Source organism: Buteo buteo, chromosome 23, assembly GCF_964188355.1.
Source record: "Buteo buteo chromosome 23, bButBut1.hap1.1, whole genome shotgun sequence".
Taxonomy (NCBI): domain Eukaryota; kingdom Metazoa; phylum Chordata; class Aves; order Accipitriformes; family Accipitridae; genus Buteo; species Buteo buteo.
Window position 1 is genome coordinate 22,244,427 of NC_134193.1, and position 19,342 is coordinate 22,263,768.

The following is a 19,342-nucleotide window of genomic DNA, read 5'->3' on the forward strand; positions in this document are numbered from 1 at the left end:
TCCGCTTCCTCAGAGATGCTTTTCCACAGCCTGTCCGGCTCGGAGATGCACGGGGTCATCGACGAGATGGATCGGAGAACCAAAAGCGAAGCACCGGCCATCAGCTCGGCTATAGACAGGGGAGAGACCGAAACGGTAGGAGGCGAAGGAATGGGAGAGTCGTTCAACCCCCTAAACATAATAAACCCCTCAAAGATACAGCTTTCCCCTTAAAATAACAGATCGGGGGGAAACGTACGCAAAATGCTAAATCAGAAGAAAATTAAGCATAAAGGCACCCCGAAAGATTAAATAAAACCGTGGGGAAAGGCATGAAACTGTTAATTATTAATAATATGCATAGTAATAGTAACGCTTGGGTGAAACGAACGGTACTGCTCTTGCGAGAAAACAGAAAGAGAGACCAGCCTTTTGGTAGCGTCCAAGAACTCCTTCCCTTCCCCCAGCCTGTCCGGCCTTCCAAAGTTTTTAGGAAGAGGCAAAGTATGCTTTTATACAGATAACATTTTGGCACAGCGAATTTTTTGTCTGCAGAATGGAAATGCAAACATCAAAGAATCCAGTTCTGTGTTATTTTTCAGGTAGGATGTCTACGCTGAGGTAGCCTTTATAGCATTTATTTAAAAAAGAAAAAAAAAAAAAAAAAAAAACCAAAAACCAAACACAACCAAATTCGAGTGCCTTTAAATTATGATTTTAAAAAATAATTTTAATATATATGAACACTGGGTTTGCGAACTTGGCAAACAGATCTAGAAGATATGTTTCAGGGAGACGGATGGGTGCGATTTTTTATAACTTTACCACTTTTTTATCTTATGTCTGCTGATGCGTAGTACTTGTATATTAATACATTTAGATAATAAAAAGATGCATCCTTCTAATCGGCGTTAAGCTAGCAAAGTGGATGAGATTTGTGAAGTATGTTAACTGATTCAACGTTTCATGTATACCACTTTTTTGTTAAGAAATGATAATTCTGAAGTGAAATGATCCCGTACTTTGGTTAAATGCTGTCTCATAAGTTGATACGGGCATATGCAAGAAAGATATCTGTTCTCGGTTTTTTAAACTTCATCAGTATGTGTTATTTCTTTTAATGTTATGTAGAAATTTGCTTAAAGGTGACAATGAGAGTATTTAATACTGAAATACTGGCTGAAAAACAGCCTTTATACTATAAGGGTGGAACGTGATTTCTAATCTAAGCGGTTTTTGTTTTCTTTAGAAAAGTTACTATTTCTCCATACAGTTAAAAAATATCAAATGATTTCTCCTGGAATAAATATTGTGGCATGATACATTTATATATCTATATATAACGTATATGCATACACACGTGTATGTAGCAAATAGTGGGATAGGATACTGGATCCTTAAATACCATTTCTGGGTCTCAGAATATTTTTGTCACCGGAAAAGCAAACCAGAAAAATCATATTTCATTTAAAGTGAATTTACAAGAAACTACTTTGGTTATAAATCGATCCCTGATCGGAGTTCAGTTAATGCCTTAAAGAAATAAGCTATCAGTGGACTTGTGTGGCTAACATACCAATGTAGTGCCATAATTTTATTTATATGCAGTTCTGATAGTGGGAATGGTGTAGTGCAAACAGTAGTGCTCATAGCAATGGGGTTTTGTGAGCTCTGCAAGTACTGGATGAAAGTAATCAGTCTAGCATACGTTGGGGAAAAAAGCTTCAATTTTTTTTCAATTCTTCCCTATTAGTTGTCTTTTCTTTTTGCTTTGCGCAAGGACTTAAGGCTCTAGAGGAGGTAAAAGTAAACAAACAACTTCTCCCCCCCCCCCCCCGCCCCCGCCCCGAATCAAAACAAGCTTCGTGTTTGTCACATCTGTAAAAAAATGTCTCGGGTTCTCTTGCACAAGAACAAATATGCGGTGTGCTTTTGTGCAAAGCGGATAATAGTAAGTTTGGAACGAAATGGACAGCAGCGCATTGCAAGGTCTGCCATAAACACTGCTCCACTCTGAGCCTCCTCTCTTGAATACTGTTTTAAGGTGCCGGCTAAAATAAATAAGCATGCTTAAACGGTTTCCGATATTTTTCTCTCTTTCTTTTTTGGTAGAGGTTGACAGAATATGTATGTATTTGTTTTTTGCGGGGTTTCGATTGGATTGCGATTTGACACTAAACTATTAAATTATATAGGGGTTACATTTAGTTTTATTGCTTCCAAGTTTATCCCGGCATAATCTAAAGTGTTCTGTTGTTTTTTCCCCCGCTTTCTTTCCTACAACGTTTCCCACTATTTCGTTTTCCTGATAAAACATTCTGCACCTCGGATTTAGTAACGCTCCTCTCCTCCACAGTTTTATTTACTGATCCCTTTAGTGCTTTGGGTCACAGCAGATTTGGATACGTGTTGTTTGGAACCAGCTTGCAGAGCGCACTGTGTCTGTAGCACTGTGACTACTAGGGGGTTTGATCGTAATTCACTCGGAATTTTATAGCTAGGAAAATACACACACAGACACGCTCCGCATACACGCACTCACAGAGCATTAAGTATGCAGACACTCTCAGTATATCCATAATAATAAATTTTAAAATTAACTATCTGCGATTTGCCCTGCTCTGTGATTATTGCGCCTGTTTATCGAACAGCATCTTTTCTTGTTCTGGGACTGGAAAATCCACACGGGGGAAAAAAAAAAATAAAAAAATTCTGGGTCTCATCCGGACGCCTTCCCTGAAACCCAGGGTGTTTTTCTTCTTGCCTCTCCCTCCTCCCCGCCTGCTCCCGGGAAGGTGGGATGCTGCGGGACCCTGGGGACCCACGTTCCCGGGCGCAGGAGGCAGGTCGGGGCGGCCGGGCTCGGAGCCCCCCCCTCCGCTCTCCTTCTCCTCCGCTCCGCGTCTGCCAAGCCCCTGTGAGGAAGAGGAGAAGCCCGGCCCCGGCCGGGCGGCGGGGGGGGGGGGAGCCCAGCAGCGCCCAAGAGTTTCTCCCTCTCGCTAACGGTCTGTAATTGTTTTCCCCCAGCAGACCATGCCTTCCATCAGCAGTGACAGGGCTGCCCTGTGCGCCGGCTGCGGGGGGAAAATCTCCGACCGTTATTACCTCCTGGCTGTGGATAAACAGTGGCACATGCGCTGCCTGAAGTGCTGCGAATGTAAACTCAACCTGGAGTCCGAGCTCACCTGCTTCAGCAAGGACGGCAGCATTTACTGCAAGGAGGATTACTACAGGTACAGCCTGCCCCCAGCCTGGGAAGGGGGGGGGGAACCTCCTCGCTGCCCCCCACGCCGTCCCGAAGAGACTGCGGAGGGGATCCGTGGGCACGCCGTCCCCGTGGGGCAGCCTGTGGGCTCCTAAAACCTCCCACCGCAGAGGGACGCTCGTAGTGGGGATGGCCCCGTGTTCACGGGAGGGGGGCACAGCCCGGGCACCGCTTCCCCCTCCCCCCCACCCCCCAGCCTCTTTCAGGGTCCGGGGGGGCTTCAAGCAGGCGTCCCCTGCCCGGCCTCCTCGGGCTGCGAAGGGGAAACGAGCTGGCCAAGGCGAGCGGAGCGCCTCTCCAGCCCTGGACGGGCAGGGCACGGAGCGGCACCCTCACCCGTGGGAAGGGCTTGCCTCACCCCCACTCTGTCCCTCGCAGGGCCCGAGGGGATGGGGCCGAGCCCCGGGCACGCTGTAAGCCCAGCCGTCAGCGGGGCTGCCCCTGGCCCGGCGGCGGTGCCTGCTGCCCGGGGCCCGGAGCCTTCCCCCCGGCCCCGGGGAAGCGTGCGGGGCTGGGGTCGGTGCGTTTTGCCGGCGGGAGGTGGGAAGCGGGACGGAACCCCCTCCGGGGGTCGGAACCCGGTGGGGCGGCTCCCGGAGAGCGAAGCCGTCCCGCAAACGTCCCGGCTTTGTGCCGCTGCCCCGGCCGAGGCGGCCGGCCCGGGCCCCGCAGCCCCTCTCCCTCTGCTGCCCTCCGGGCGGACCCGGCGAAGGGGGCGGGGGGGGGGGTGGTGGGGGGGATGCGCCTCTCACCGTCTCCTCTGGCCATTCTGTTTTGCAGGAGGTTTTCGGTGCAGAGATGCGCGAGGTGTCACCTGGGGATTTCTGCCTCCGAGATGGTCATGAGAGCCAGGGATTTGGTATATCACTTAAATTGCTTCACTTGCACCACTTGCAACAAGATGCTGACCACCGGCGATCACTTTGGCATGAAGGACAATCTGGTGTACTGCCGCCTCCATTTCGAGACTCTCATCCAGGGGGAGTACCAGGTGCATTTCAATCACTCGGATGTAGCCGCTGGGAAGGGCCCGGCATTGGGAGCGGGCTCTGCCAATACTTTGGGACTGCCTTATTACAACGGCGTAGGGACTGTCCAGAAGGGGAGACCCAGGAAAAGGAAGAGCCCAGGGCCTGGGGCAGATCTGGCAGCCTACAACGCAGGTAAGAGAACCCCACCTTCCCCCAGAACAATTCAGAGGGTTTGTTTCTGTTCGCTTCCAAAGGGGGATTGCCGTTTATTTTAGCTTAAACCGTTAATAATAGTTTAGCTGCAGCATAATTATTGAGATCAAGTGCTGTCAAACTGCAATTACAGAAGCTAATATGTTAGCATTTTTCACTTCAGCTGGAAATAAAATGTTTTGAAGCGAGGTCATCTGGTTAAGGAGGGGGAGAAGGGGGAGTGTAGCCTGAAATAAAATCTGGAAACCAGAGACTGTAAGTTAGCACTTCAGAGAGCTGTGAATTTTCTTTAGTACCTACGCTCGAAGGCTGCCGATGGGTGAATTATTCTGCCCTTGTCCTGAGCTCTTGCACCTCAGACTTTTGGAAGGGAAGAGGGAGGAAGTAAGAAAGTGGTTATTTCCCAAGGACCCGCTGCGGGGGGCGGATGGGGGGGCGCAGGGCTGGGGGGGGCGCAGACCGCGGGCGGGGGCTGCAGGCAGCAGGTGTCTGCGGGCGGCCTCCAGTCTGCTCCTACCGGGACGAGTTCGGCTGGAGTTTTGTTTGTCAGATGTGATGCGAAGAGCGGGGAAACTCACAGCATCCCCTTTCGAAATAAACCCTGGCTGCCCCCAGTCGCAGCCCCTGCCTCTTCACTGAGGTGGGCAGCGAGGGGAAAGGGCGCAAACCTGGCAGCAGCCACAAGCCTGCGGTCCCGGCAGAAACTCTGTCCCTCGGGCTCTCTGCGCCCAGCTGCTAACTTTCTGATGTGTTTCCTCGTTTAACCTCCCCACCACCGCGGCACTGTCATTTTGCAGGCAAAGGAATTCGAGCGGTCTCCTGCTTCCCCCCATCCCTGCTTCCCCCCATCCCCTCACTCTTCTTCCTCCCTGTAACTGCCCACCAGAGCAGCTGTGATCACTGGGTCTGCCAGCACCGCTCCTTGTGTGCAACTGGAAAAAGTGCACAAAAGAAAATTCTAAGATCTTGATTTTATTAGAAGAATTCAAGGCGGAGGTGGGGTTTCCTTCAGACCCGAGTTTCCCGAAGCTGTGCGCTCAGCTGTCCCGTTAGACCCTGGAGATGAAACTCGTTTGCCTCTTTCTTTGCGCTGCTTCAGCGTTGTCTGCGCTTCTCCGCTGCTTCGAGCATCTTTTCTTTTTTAATCCGCGAAGTTCAGACGTGTCCCATAGGGCGTAGGTTTACCTTTAGCAGTTATTTATTTATTTATTTATCTATCTATTTTCTCCCCGGAGAGGGCGTTAGGTGAAGGCCAAGTTGGCTGCGGTTCGGTTGGAGCTGCACCTCTGCGCGCCCCCGCTGCCCCGGGCTGGCAGCTCCCGGCTGCGGCTCTGCTCCGGGGGGGGGGGACGGAGACCGAGGGGAAGGGCCGGGCCGTGGGGTGCTCGGGCTGGACTGCTGCTCCGCCAGCACCGAGGGCTTCGGGGGCGAGGGGAGGCGGCCGCGGCGGGAGGATGAGGCTGCGGGTGTTTTGCGCCTAAAGACAGAGCAATAGCAGCGACGAAATTGAGCGGTTTGCACTGAAAATGGCAGGAGGAGAAGGCGCATCTCTAAGTGGCAAACGCACCTCGGGAGCAAAACTGCCAGCTATTATTGGTTTAACTAATTGCTGAATAATTTGGAAATAGTGCAGAAATCAGTAGCAGTCCCAGTGGTGAAGGCTGATGAAAGGTGTATGTAGTGTTCTCGCGAGTAACAGTTGAGCTTTAAAACATACATAAAAATATGCGTCTTGCCCGTTTAAAAAGTCTCCTTTTCGGAGGGATTAGATTTTAATTGTCCTTCCGCTGTCTCCCTGTGCAGGGCAGATGTTCAGATTCAAAGGACCTCTAAACCGAACCAGCGGCATCTGTCCTGGATGGGAGCACAGCCTGAGAAAGTCTTACTGCTCCCTGACTTTCTAAATAAACCGTCTTTAACTGTGTTTTCTAAAATTCGTTTTCAAAATAATTGACCTCCTATTTTTTGGTCTTTTAATTTTTGTTTAGAGACTGCAACTGAAGCTTAAGGGATCTTCCTCGAGGAATCTTTGGCTTCTTTGCTTAAACTATTTATCTACTTAACTATTTACTAAACCAATAATCGACTAATTTATACGATAAGTGCCATTGATCTTGGAAATCAGACCAGGTTGCCCGTTGATGTAAAATTTCACAAAGTAGCAAATTATTGCAAAGCCTGCGACTTTGTGCCTTTTAAAGGGAAAGCGTTTAAAAGCGTGATAATTTTTCTTTTATTTTTAATGGAACTTCTCATTTCCTTCTCAGAAATGCACTAGAAATGCACAATATTGTCCTCTGAGGGGATCTGTTGCTGGCAATTTGTGTAGAATACTTTGTGTAAATAAATCTACACCCAGAGGTGGTGGGAAAAGAGGGACCCGTAAACTTAGGCAGAGTCGAGACTGGAATTATTTTGTAAATTGCAGCAAATATTCATCTGCAACACGATTTGGACTGACTCTTTCTTTTTTTTTTTTTTTTCTCTACTTAAACAAGCCTCCGTTTGCACGGGGATGATGGGTTTTAGATGTGGATAGAGCCTGACAAGTGGAAAATAGCTTAGAAGGATGCTGGAACTTCAAAAAGATTTCTTTTTCTTTCTTTCTTCTTCCTTTTCTTTCTTTCTTTTTTTTTTTTAAGTGTGTTCCTGTGATCATAATTTCTTCTTTCACTTGTTGGAATGGAGTTTGATGGGGTTTTTTTTAGGTCAGTAAATCAATGGCTGAAAGCTTGCTGAACACAGAAGCACCTGTAAAGAATTCTGAATACTCCCTTTGTGAATTAGACCCCAAACCTCCCACAGCCTGCTATATTTTATTCATTTGTATCTAGCCTGTCTTTAATGTGAAGACACTAAAATATCCTCGAAAATGACAGATGTATTGCGCAAACCTGGGGCGCGACGAGTGTGCAAACGGCGAAGGTACTAACACATCCTTCCTTCCTTCACTAGCAGGAAGATCCAGAGCGGTTCAGTAAGAAGGTGACTGACTGTCTAGGCTAGATACACCCCCCGGGGGCTGGGGGCGGCTCTTGGCCCGGGGACGGGAGCCTGCGGAGCGGCTGGTCCCGCTCCCCGGGCCCGGCGGCCGGTCCCGCAGCACCGGGGCTCCGGCCGGTCCCTCCCCTCCCCGCACCCCCGGGGCCGACCAGAGCTGACCCTCCGAACAGGCTTCGTCAAAAGCCTGGGGTTGGGTTTTGTTGTGGTTCGTTTTTTTGGTTTTTTGTTTTGTTTTGTTTTGTTTTTTTCCCCCTGACAAAAACGGGAAAAGCCTGGAAAGTTTTGAAGAGCGAATTTCTCTTTCTCTCCTCCTTTCCCCTGGGACCAAAAGCTCAGCCCCAGCTTTCCTGCGAGTGCGGTGGCAGAGCGAGCGGACGGGAGTCGCAGCTTAAAAACGGATGTCTAGCAGCGATTTCCTAAGAAAAATCAGAGTTCCCTTCTTTCCCCCCTCCTCCTGCTTCTCTTCCCCCCCCCCCCCCCCCCCCCCGCCGCGGTCACCTTTCGGGCTCCCGCGGGCGCGGAGCATCTGGCCCCTCCCCGGGGGGCTGGGGCTGGGGTCGGGGCAGGGGCAGGCGGAGGGGCTGGGGTCGGGGCAGGGGCAGGCAGCCGGCCCTGCTCGCCCCCCCAAAGGGCGAGCGGGACCTCGGGAGCGCTTCCCACCCCTCTCTCCCCAGGGAGGCTGCCGTGGCGAAGGGCCGGGGGGGGGTCCCTGGGGAAGAGCACGGCGGGGCGACACAAACCCCCCCCCGGGGAGGGGAGCGGAGCCCGCTCCGGCCCCGCCAGCCCCTTCCCCCGGCCCGGCGGGCAGCGAGAGGAGCCCGGCTCGGCCGGGGCTGCCCGGGTTAATCGCGGCGCTCAGGGAATTACCGCGCACTCGCACCGGCTATTCAGCGCCATTCAATTGGCTTAATTGAGGGGAAAAAAAAAAAAAAAAAAAAAAATCTCCCCCTCCACCGCTGGCTCCTCCCGCAGAGCCCGGGGCCCGGCGCGGCCCTTCTCCGGACCCTTTGTTCTCCGGCCCGGGCCAATCTCTCCCCCTAGAGGCACCGCGGCCCCGGGGGGGAGGGCGGCCCGGACCCCCGGGAGGCAGCGGGACACGCAGCCCCTTTTGTCCGAGGAGGCTGAGGAAGGCCGGTTCGGGAAGGAGGGTTCCTAATCCCAGCTCTCCTCCTCTGTCGGCGCCTTGTGATGCTCAGCCCGGAATACGGCCGCTCCCTGAGAGGGGCCGCCTCCCCCTCTTCCAAAAACGCCTCTTGAAATGTCAAGGTTGAGGCAGCGCTTTCTGCGCCTGTTGCCCCGAGGGCTGGGCAGAGGGACCCTCCTTCCGATGCTGCCTTTCGGAAGCAGGGAGGGGACCTTGCCTGCTCCAAGTGCCGCAGCTTCACCCCTTTCAATCCCAGTTGTGGTGAGTTCAGGCGTCCGCCTTCTCCAAGTGTCTTCTCCTTCCACCAGGGAGAAAGACTCTGCCTCTGTTCCTGTCCCAAGTACCGTTCAGGGGGCTCTGTCGCACTTTTGTCCCCTTCAAGGATGCGGGTCCCACAAAGTCCTTTACACACTCCTGCCAAACAACAATTAAGGCTGCACCCCTGCCCAGCCTGGTTAATCACAAGTTCCCTCTCCAGGCAGCAGAAGGTTAAAACACCCCCTTGACTCTCTTATTACAGAAGGAAAGGGGAGTATGTTCCTGAGCCACTGAATATGGAGAGCTGATGCATGCACCAAATGTGTCTCTTGTTTCATCGTTCTTTCGGAATCAGGATTAGTTTGCCTTCTTTTTGGGTAATTTAACATGTCAAACACAAGCTACTAAGAACAAAAGTTCCCCCAAAGGAAATTCCTCTTTCCCATCTTTGTCATGTGCCATGTACTTAGCGACCTACTAACTACTAAGCCCGTGCTTTGCCCCAATCCCGACATGTTTGGGGGATGATCTGGCGATCTGACTGCAAAACAGTGCTCTCAAGTTTTCTTCTTCAAATAGCATTTGTTACAAAGATAACAACAGCACGTCCTGCTTTACACTCATGTTGCTGTTTTTAGAGATGGTATTATGCATTATCCTGCTGAGGATATTTTGGTCACCAATACCAAAATACAATGTTGTAATCTTAGGTTCTGGTGATGCCCTCCGTGGACATCACCATCTTGTGGCCAAGTGGACATTTGGATCGTGGTGCTAATGGAGGAGGCTGTAAGAGCTGGCCACTGGTGAGACCAGCCGAAGGACAGGAGGGCAATGGCCTGGACGTGGGGACTGGGGAAAGGCGCAAGGGCCTTAGAAATGTTCTAGGGTCAAAAAAAGAGAGTTGGCACCACTTCGGAATTTGTTTTATCACAAAATAGGAATGAAACATTAGTTAACTTAAGACTCCTCTATTCGACCAGAATTTTACCAATTGTATTTCTGAACTCCCAGCAGGAGCTCTAGATGCTGGAATGGAAACTGAATGGAAATCTTACATACGGATAGTTCAACAATTCCTTTGGGAGATACATGGGGACACCACAAAGGAACAGGGAAGAAGTGCCTGAAAAACTGAGGGTTGCGTGAGGAGCACCTACAGTGTTGGTCTTACACCATGATGCCTTTTGCAGAAACTCCTCAGCACTTAAAACCTCCACATGCTTACACCTTTGGCCCGTTCTGTATCTCTGTGTCTGCAATGTCCATAGACGTTTCAGATTCTGAGAGAGATGCATACAGTATTAGACCTAATATAGCAGGCTTTTGAAGATGGTGCCAGGCACCAAAACCAAATACAAGAGGGGAGTTGGCACTAAGCAGGAGTATTTATGTCATATCAGGTGATGCCTGGGGGTACTGAAAGCACTTGCACAAGACAATGAACAGCAGACACCCTCATGCACTTTCAAAAATCTTTACTATAACTTTCTTCATAGGAAAGAACAGTATTTTGCCAGTCACAAATGGTACATATTTACTGTCATTTTAATACTATTTTTATTTAGTAGATGAGGAGGTAAAAATATGAGAAATTCAAAGAGTAAATTGTTCATTGTCTTATCAGTGCTTGATGAAAAGCTGATACCCTCATTCCATTCTGGGATGGTTTAGAATCACTTTTACTTCCTTGGATTCTGAACGTATCTCATTCTCTATGGAACAAGTTAAAATCCAACCACTTGCAGCCCTAGGGTTTGTTTTGTTGCATATTAACATGAACAGATCTCAGTCCTTCAGACAGAGATTTTGATGCATTTCCTCCTATGTCTCTGCCTTGTTATTTCTGGGAGGGTTTGAAAGCATTTAAGATAACACACAGAGGTCTTTTCCATTACTAACATCCAAAATTCTGTGAGTACATTTTAAAACCAAGCACTGCTTGGTTTGACATTTCCATAATAGAATTTGCTATCAGCAATATAGTTTCAGTATTCTTTACATCAGGAATTGTAGCTACGAAGGAGACTGGAGCACGTGGGATGACCCCAATTTGGCAACCAGATCTCAGTTCTTCAACCAGAAAAGGTTTTGCTACTTTCCATTCAGCTCCACTAATACTGCATTTTTGCTATCTCCTTTAAAGCCTTTTAAATTCAGGTGCTTCCAGTCTTTCCACACCACAGGAAAACAAGCAGAAATGCTTCTTATTGCTAGAATTTGGCACAAGATACTTAGGTCTGGAAAGGATTTATACAAATGTACGCACATGCATGCACACACGCATACATACACACACATTTATATATACAGTACAATTTTTTTAAGCTGTTTTTTAAATTATAGGAGTACAGAAACACACAGAAATGTTTAGGGCTTCAGACACTTTCTACGTATCTATTAAACAAACATGCTTTTGGTCTTAAAGCTAAATTTTTGCAGGCCTTGCTCTATATTATGCCATTATCTTTTTAGAAGGTTTTGAAAAGCTAAAGTTTGCAAAGCAGCTACTGTACATGCTGCAAAACTGCTCTTTATAGAATCTGTATGCATTTTGACTTATGAGTACATGCATTTTATGTATATTTTTTAAAACTGTTTTTAATGTACGCCTTTCAGGATTTGTATGTTTTCAATAGGGCTGAAAACCTCTGATGGATAGCATGAATTTAGAGTAAAACTATAAAGACATGTCTATGAGATGTACTCAGTTGTAATGAACCATCAGTAATGGACAATTGAAAACAAATCTGTTTATGTGTTTAAGAAATTCACCAATAATTCACTTTTTAAAATATTTTTTTTTCTAATTTTTTGCAGGTAACATAGAACAGAGATAGTAGTCATTTTTCATTACTTTTAACATAAAACTTAAAGGAAATTAAAAGGGAGCTGTAGATATTGGAACAGAAAAGAGCAAATTAATGACAGTTTCTCAGAGCTAATTTTCAGTTATATCCCTGATTTAGTGGATTTAAGCTCGGTCCTTAATGTTATTTTAAGAGTTTTTCTATGGTTTACTGTATGCACAAATAAATGAAAAACTACTTTTGGTCTATGAGATTATTTTGCTTGGCATTCAACATTTAATACTACTTGACAATTATTATAATGTTCCTTGCTCATAGACTTCCTTTACAGGCTTTACGGTTGATTTATGCAAATGTATCAATCAGTGTCATTCAGTGATTTCAAAAGGATAGAACAGAATTGATCATTCAAACTAGTATTTGCAAATACTTTTTTAAAAAAAGGACATATAAACATTTAAATAATTAAAAAGATATTTTTAATTTGGCATGCCAGTGATGCATTGTATTAACAGCTTTATTTCTTTAGCTAGTCAAATTATAGTCATAATTTGCTGTCTGGTACCCACAAACTTTATTTCTTTTATGGTGTTTCATTTAATGGTCTCTCTTGTACTCTACAGGGTTTAGTTTGATGGCGGAAATAATTATAATTTTAACTGGTCTGTTCCATCGAGATTTAAGTGGACTGTATTGTACAGCTTGCTTTGTATGTTACAATGCAATTTATAGTGATACAAAGTACATTAAAACACTTTACAGAGTTGAGGACAGCTACTGTCCTACAAGCAGAAAGTGGAGGAAAGGCTGTGTGGAGATGGAGGGAAGAAAAAAGGAAACAGACCTGACATTTTAAAAGCCATAAAGAGGCAGGTGAGGGTCCTTGCAGGCTGGTTATTGTAAGGGAAAAATAGAAGATGCAGAAATGGAGGGGAAGGCAAGTAGGATTTGTACCAGTACAATACATGCCATGGTATGTTATTTTAATTGCTGCACTCAGATGAACTGCAAACAATGTTGGTCACAGAGCAATAGATTTACACGCCTTTCCCTCTTGTTGCCTTAAGCTTTAAGTTGCAATGAAAACGATGGTGACCACCTGGATAGAGACCAGCAATACCCCAGCAATCAAAAAACAAAGCGCATGAGGACATCATTCAAACACCACCAGTTGCGGACAATGAAGTCATACTTTGCTATTAACCACAATCCTGATGCCAAGGACTTGAAACAGCTAGCTCAGAAAACTGGCCTGACCAAAAGAGTTCTTCAGGTAAGAAGACCAGTCTTTTGTCTTGAAAAGTAAATAAAATATCAATTTTATATTTAAAATGCCATGGGTTTTGCTGATTTTCAAGCTTTTCTTAATCATTCATATGTTCTGTGAGACTTCAGTTAAATCCTAGAAAGTATGGGAAAAGTTATTTCTTTTCAGTTTCTCAAAAGCACATCACTTGGGTTCTAATTTTTAATGAAAGTTATGATGCTTTGGGGCCCTGCTTGTTTTCCTATAGTTAGTTAATTCTGGTGCATGTTTTAGCTTCCAATCTGCTGCAAGAAAAGGTGAATTATTTTAGTTAGTGTGTTCACTGTAAATAGAGAGCTCTTAATTTAGAAATTACTGTGAATGTTTACCTTTATAAGAAATTAATCAGCAGTTTTAATTTATTTTATCAGGACAATATCTTTTCTTTCATAAGTGAAGTGGACATAAATCTAATTTTTCAAAGATGAATTTTTAATTCATAGTTTAGTAACTTAGCACGAAAGGAGACTGCATTTTAAAAGTACTTTTTCTCTGAAAGCTGGATTTTTCTTGCTTCACGGATATACTCTCCATTTGAACTTTTATGGGAAGCAAAGGTGAGAATATTAGTTGATTCAGCTCCATTTTAATTTATAGTTCTGATTCAAGAAGTCAGTTTTAATGGGCACTTATCCAAATAACTGTACCTAAATTTGGGCATATAGGAGTCACGGCATCCTGAAATTTTTAAATGGGTCTTAATTGTAAAAAATGGTTTGTGAACTTCATAGAGACAGGTAGGGCTCAGAGACAGTCTCCTGGGAAAGCATCGTGGACAGCTCTCGCAAATTCATAGGAAAGTGGAGGGCAGTAGACAAAAAATATTGAGAAAAACTGAATTCACTGGAGAAATTCTGGACCTTACAGTGTTAATACCTAACAGAAGAAAGAATAAAGGTTTTGTAGGCTTCCCAGTAAAAACTACTAATGAAAAACCATATGTAATTACTTCTCTTGGCTACATCCTCCATAGCTGGATTTTTTTTGGTTTTTATGAGGTTGATTTGTGGTGGTGGAACAGATTCCTCTGATATAACTAGCACACATCCTAACATTTGACGTAGTGTCTCTCATAGCAGCTCTCCTTTATCCATGCACATGGGCGAAATAATTTACTGCACTTGTCTATCCTTATTTTGATAATTCTCCTTTATTTTACCCTCAGAGTTTAGACACTTCAGTAATATCTATTCTGCCCATTACAGTGCACTCACACCTGAATTATCTGAGAAATTTCACACAGTGCATTAAGAAATGAGATCAGTGTCTAGAAAGTGTCTTTCTCTTGATCATCTTTCTGTTCTCTCTCCTCACTCCACACCAACTTTGACTTCCATCTCTCTCTTCCCTTTTCACCTAATGGGTCTTTCCTTCCATCTTTTTTCCAAGTTATTATCTCTGTTTCTTCCTTCCTTTTCAGAATGTATTTCCCTGTCTCCAAAACTGGACTCCACGTCTTCATTACACTTCAGTTCCTCTTTCAGTTTCTTCATTGCTTTTGTTTCCATCTTAAACATATCACATCTTGCAGTTTCAAGGTGCACAGTGGTTCCTCTTTTTTTGTAGCAGACCCTTACAATTCCACTAAACTTTTTTTATCATTTTGGTAATTGGTGTTTCACTTCTTTTACTTTCACCATTAAATACTCCTTTGTGCCTGGTCTCCTTTAGCTGAAGAGTGGTGGAAGATAATAGTTGGTGGTGAGGATTGCACCCGGAGGATGATGCTGTTAGCGGCAATTCAAGAAAATGACTCAGAGTGACACTTTGTCCAGTATCACTTGAGTTTTCCTGTCTGTTACGAGCACACTCTACTCCATGGTCCTGGACTTTTTGTTTGGAAATTAATTTGGGCCATGAAAAAACAAACTTTTTTTTTTTTCAATTTTAGAATTTTTGTGCTCAATTGGTTTGTCTCTAACCTGTGAGAGGCAATTTTTCAAACACTGAAGTTCACCTACATGAGTTTCAGGGATGCTCTTTGCTGGGGAAAACTCTTCGTGATGTTGGTTACTGAGATAGTGTCACTTGTTAATTCTTTTGAGCCAGAAAGGTTGGCATTCTGTCTGTGTCATTATTGAACACGAAGTAATCACTGACACTATTGATCTAAACAAGCATCATTAGTATTAGTCTGTCTTACATACCAAAGGCGCATGGACTCCCAGGTGTACGTGCATGCTTGCCAGTAGTAAATCCTCCGCATTCCCTATGTTGTTATTAGGGGTCTTTGTAAGCTGTTGTATTTTCTGTATGTTCAGATCTCAGTTCAGCTGATGAAGGATTGTGGCTCTTTGTATATAATTAATAGAATACATTTTAATAGAAAATGCAAGGCAGCAGATCAGGAGAAACAGATTATCTCGTTCTGAAACCAGTGTACTTCCCTAACACATGTAGTAGAGTTCCCAGTGATTTAGGAAACAGCCATAGTGCCCTTGCTATATAGACAGTCCCACATAACATGTAATGAGGGTACTTCGTTTGTAGATGAGCAGAGAATTTGACCGTATTCTTAATGATCTGTGATATCAGATTTGGAAGACCTGACTTCTGTCTTTGCTTTATATACTATTAGTCATCAGGTACACATGTCCAGAAGTGGAATGGCATGGAAATGTAACATACCGCTTCATGAATTACATTTCCTTCAGTGGCTTTGTAATGCAGACTATTTTCTGTAAGTAGCCACATTCGAATCACAGTAAGCCTATTTATATTTTTAACCCCTATTTTGGTTTATTTTCATTCCAGTTTAGCTTTATATTTGCAAATTAATTCATACACCTCTTGTACTGCAGCTGGGGAACACAAACCCATTATTGTAAGCTATCATTCATAGCTAAAGTGACCAGCGAATTGTGAGCTAACTAACTGGCATAAATGTTCCTTTTCTGAGAATTGATCTTCCTTTTTGTGAGTTTAGAAAAGGAAGGTGGAAATAGATAGCCCTAAGAAGATACGGTTTGCTAGCTATAGGCATGCACCTCTTCCTTCCGAAGGAGTCTGGAATATGATTATTCATGGCAAAAGCAGTTTAGGAACATAAAGCATTACTTTTCAGTGGGTTTTGTACACTGCTTATTCTTTCTTGAATCACTCCCCACTAAAGTTGCTGCGAAAACCCTGTGAGGATTACTGCATGCATTTGGACTTTGCTAATTCAGTTTCCAGTAGTCAACAAACATGAAAATTTTCACAATCGTGCGTGGGTACCTTGCGCTACCTTTCAGTGAAGATTTGCTTTAGGCTAGCATACTGCAGACTCTTTACCAAGCCCTCATTCATGAAATATCCCATAATTCCCCTTTAACTGTGTGTTTACTGATTACAACAGAGTAATCAGAATGTGTGTGCAATGAGTGAATGTAGTTTGCTTTATGGCGCAACATCTTTTATATTTTTGTTTCTCCGCTTACTAGTTAGTAAAATCCAGTAAACCTAAATGTCTCCAGGTAGCTGTGTGAATGAGGAAAATTGTGTTTAAAAATTTGTTTCTAGCAGAAGCTATTCATACAACTAATATGTAACAGTTGCAACAATGGAGGTGTTTGTTACAAACAAGAAAATAAAGTTATCAAAAGTGATTAGATGATCTCATTCACCGCAGCATCCAGATCCTTTACCATACTGAGCATATATATTTTCAATACTTCCCTATCATACAGAGATGTTATTTTATTCCTGTTTTACTTGATGGAGACAATGAGTTAGCTGCACAGATCACTGAAGAGATAGTATAGTGTTTTAACCGCAGTAAATATTATTCTGCCTAACTGCTGAGTTGCCCAGCTACAGGCATCCGGCCCCGCTAATCAGAATGTGGTAGCATCAGTGGTGGGTCTCGCAGCTGCTTTTATTTTTCAGTGGGAGTTTTGGTCCATATTTTCCCCTTTGATTTGAAATAGCTCAGCCTTATAATGATACAGTTGGACAGGAAAACACTAAATAGTTCCCAATGATTTTGTTTGTTCCTCAGTACTGAAGACCAGATTCCTGATTGTGTAATTGATGTGAGATAAGTCCTTCTGGAACAATTCTTTCAGTTATGTATGTCAGGGTTATTATTTCTTTACTTTACTGTAATACCGTTACAGGTGCAGGGCCTGAATTGCCAATGTGAGCATACAGCACTACTGCCATTCTGCATGGGCAGCCCTGGATTGCCCGCTCTTACACGCTACTTTGTGCAGCTATAAGTAATGACACGGGGCAGTAGAGAAGCAGGCCTACAGTCCTACAACTCAGAAAACAATAGTTTTAATTCTTTCACTACTCTTCAACGTGAAGTCTTTGCTGAACACTGTCATATCTTAAGTGCATACCAGAATATCACTATTGCGATAATTATGTTATCCCTTTCTATCATAAGACAAGGTATTTTCAGAATTTCAATTAACAAATATTTAGATGTCTTTTCAGTAATAATATGAATATTTATTACTGGACAATTTTAAAGAGCTTTATAACCATTAGCTGATTAACCTTGACAATATCTCAGTGAGGAAGGAAGTGAAAGTAGTCATAGAAGCTCTATTTTTTAATAATACTTAGAAGGTTATGTAATATTTTCTGTGCCTAACATGAATTACCACTATTAAAGAGAGAATGAACCATGTTATATGTGCAGCTCCTGAAGGCAGCATGAATGGTCGTTGGTAAGGGCATCTGAGCACAGGTTTTCATATTTAATGGAGGATAGAGGGGAATACATAAACACCAATAATCCTGCTCACTTTTCTTTACATACTACATGTTTCAAATCACAAACAGAAAAAATACCGTAGAGTCTCTCGCCTTGTTAAGGTTAAGGAGCAGTTGGACGTTTAGAAACAATGTAACTAAACAAAATAGTTATGGTGCCTTCTACAGTTTTACACAATTGAACAAGGAAATTGTTTTGTGAGTAGGAATGGGAATGTTACTTATATTTGGGACTACTGCATATATAAGTATGTATATTTTTAATGAACATAATTGTGAAATTACACAGAAGTATGTGTATATGCAACTGGACTAGTGTTTTTTTCTGTTCTATTACTTAACTATGGCACACATACATATCAACAGTGGCAGTCTGTAAGCTTCCATTTCACCTTCATATGTATTATCCTTTTTATAATTGCTAGAAGGTATATTAAAAAAACCCAAACCCAAATTACTTTGTGGGATGAATACAAATTATCTCTTACTGAAAGGTAAAAAAATCCCATAAATGTTCACATGGTTGTTTTTTACCATTCCTAACTAGTTGGCGCTTGAGACTTTGTGGCTCGAATGACCAGAACAAACTGGTTTGCTTCACTTGCATCCCCTGCACACAAGGCTCCTCACCTTGCTCAGAACCCCACGCACACAGTTCCACACCTCCCTTCTTGTGTGGCTCTGAGTGAACAGTCATAGGAGAGGACACTGGTTGTGAAAGTGTAAGGCAAAAAGACCACATTTGGGTTTGCCTCATTTTGACCACATCGCTGGCCTTTAATGGGTTTACCGCTATAATGGGCTATGTTATAAAATCATCAGTATATTTTTATCTGTGCTAGTTTAGGAGAAGATTTTTGTTTTCTTGTCATATATGAAACAGACAAATAGCCTTTAAAGCAAGTGTTTTAACAAAGGGAATGCCAACATAAACTGTTTTAAAACACTGAGCTTTCAGAAACAGGGACCTGTAGGGATGTGATTTATGCACAGCCCATGAATGCAGATCCTATGGCCACTGCTAGAATTTGTGCCTGAGGATTACTTCCTCATGGCATCCCCCGGAGAGAGTGTGAGAGAGAGGGTGTGCACCTTAAAGGCCCTTGGCTGGGAGAGAAAGCTTTCCAGAGAAAAAGTAAGAGTGCTCAATAGGTGGATTTGGGGCTGAGCATCCACAGATGAGAAGAAAACCAGTCAGAGGAAAAACAGCTGAGACGTTCATCAGTTCTAACTGCGGCTGGCGAGCTGAGAGTGCAAGGAGAACGCCTTACAGGACTGCTCGTATTTACGTATCGCTCCTCCGTTAGTGGTCTGGCTTAAAGCGGATCCTGTGGCAGGTGCCGTGCTGTTTCAGAGGTAGAGGTCAGAATTTCTGTACAGGTTGGTGTTGCCTCATGAGTTCCACGCACTCAGTTTCCCTGTACAGGCCACAGAGGAGAAATCTGATGGAGGTACTGTATGGCTATGAGGATCCTTTCACACGCTCAGTTCCTTTCTCCGACAGATACAAAGATGATGAGGCTCATTGCATCTGGAAAGGAAAGACTTGGTCCTATTCCTTGTAGCAGGTCAACGTGAGGACAAGACTGAGTCCATTGTAAAGAATGTAACAGTGACAAAGGCCTTCTGATAAATAAGCACAGTGAAATTTCAGCTGGTTGTAGCAGTAAAATCACTTGGTATCAACAT

General features: G+C 44.4%; 1 protein-coding gene and 1 long non-coding RNA gene across 2 annotated transcripts in view; one reads left to right on the forward strand and one right to left on the reverse strand.

Annotated features, from left to right (window-relative positions):
• The window catches only part of LHX2 (LIM homeobox 2), a 20,633-nt gene continuing 1,291 nt past the window's right edge, over window positions 1-19,342 (forward strand). The window contains exons 1-4 of the mRNA XM_075054686.1: window positions 1-135; window positions 3,010-3,212; window positions 4,025-4,407; window positions 12,711-12,916. Coding sequence (XP_074910787.1) covers window positions 16-135; window positions 3,010-3,212; window positions 4,025-4,407; window positions 12,711-12,916 — 912 coding nt within the window. The 5' untranslated portion in view covers window positions 1-15. The remainder of the gene's footprint in view (window positions 136-3,009; window positions 3,213-4,024; window positions 4,408-12,710; window positions 12,917-19,342) is intronic.
• LOC142043475 (uncharacterized) overlaps window positions 17,482-19,342 on the reverse strand; it is a 16,411-nt gene continuing 14,550 nt past the window's right edge. Inside the window, exon 3 of the long non-coding RNA XR_012654052.1 lies at window positions 17,482-19,184. This is a non-coding gene — a long non-coding RNA (uncharacterized LOC142043475). The remainder of the gene's footprint in view (window positions 19,185-19,342) is intronic.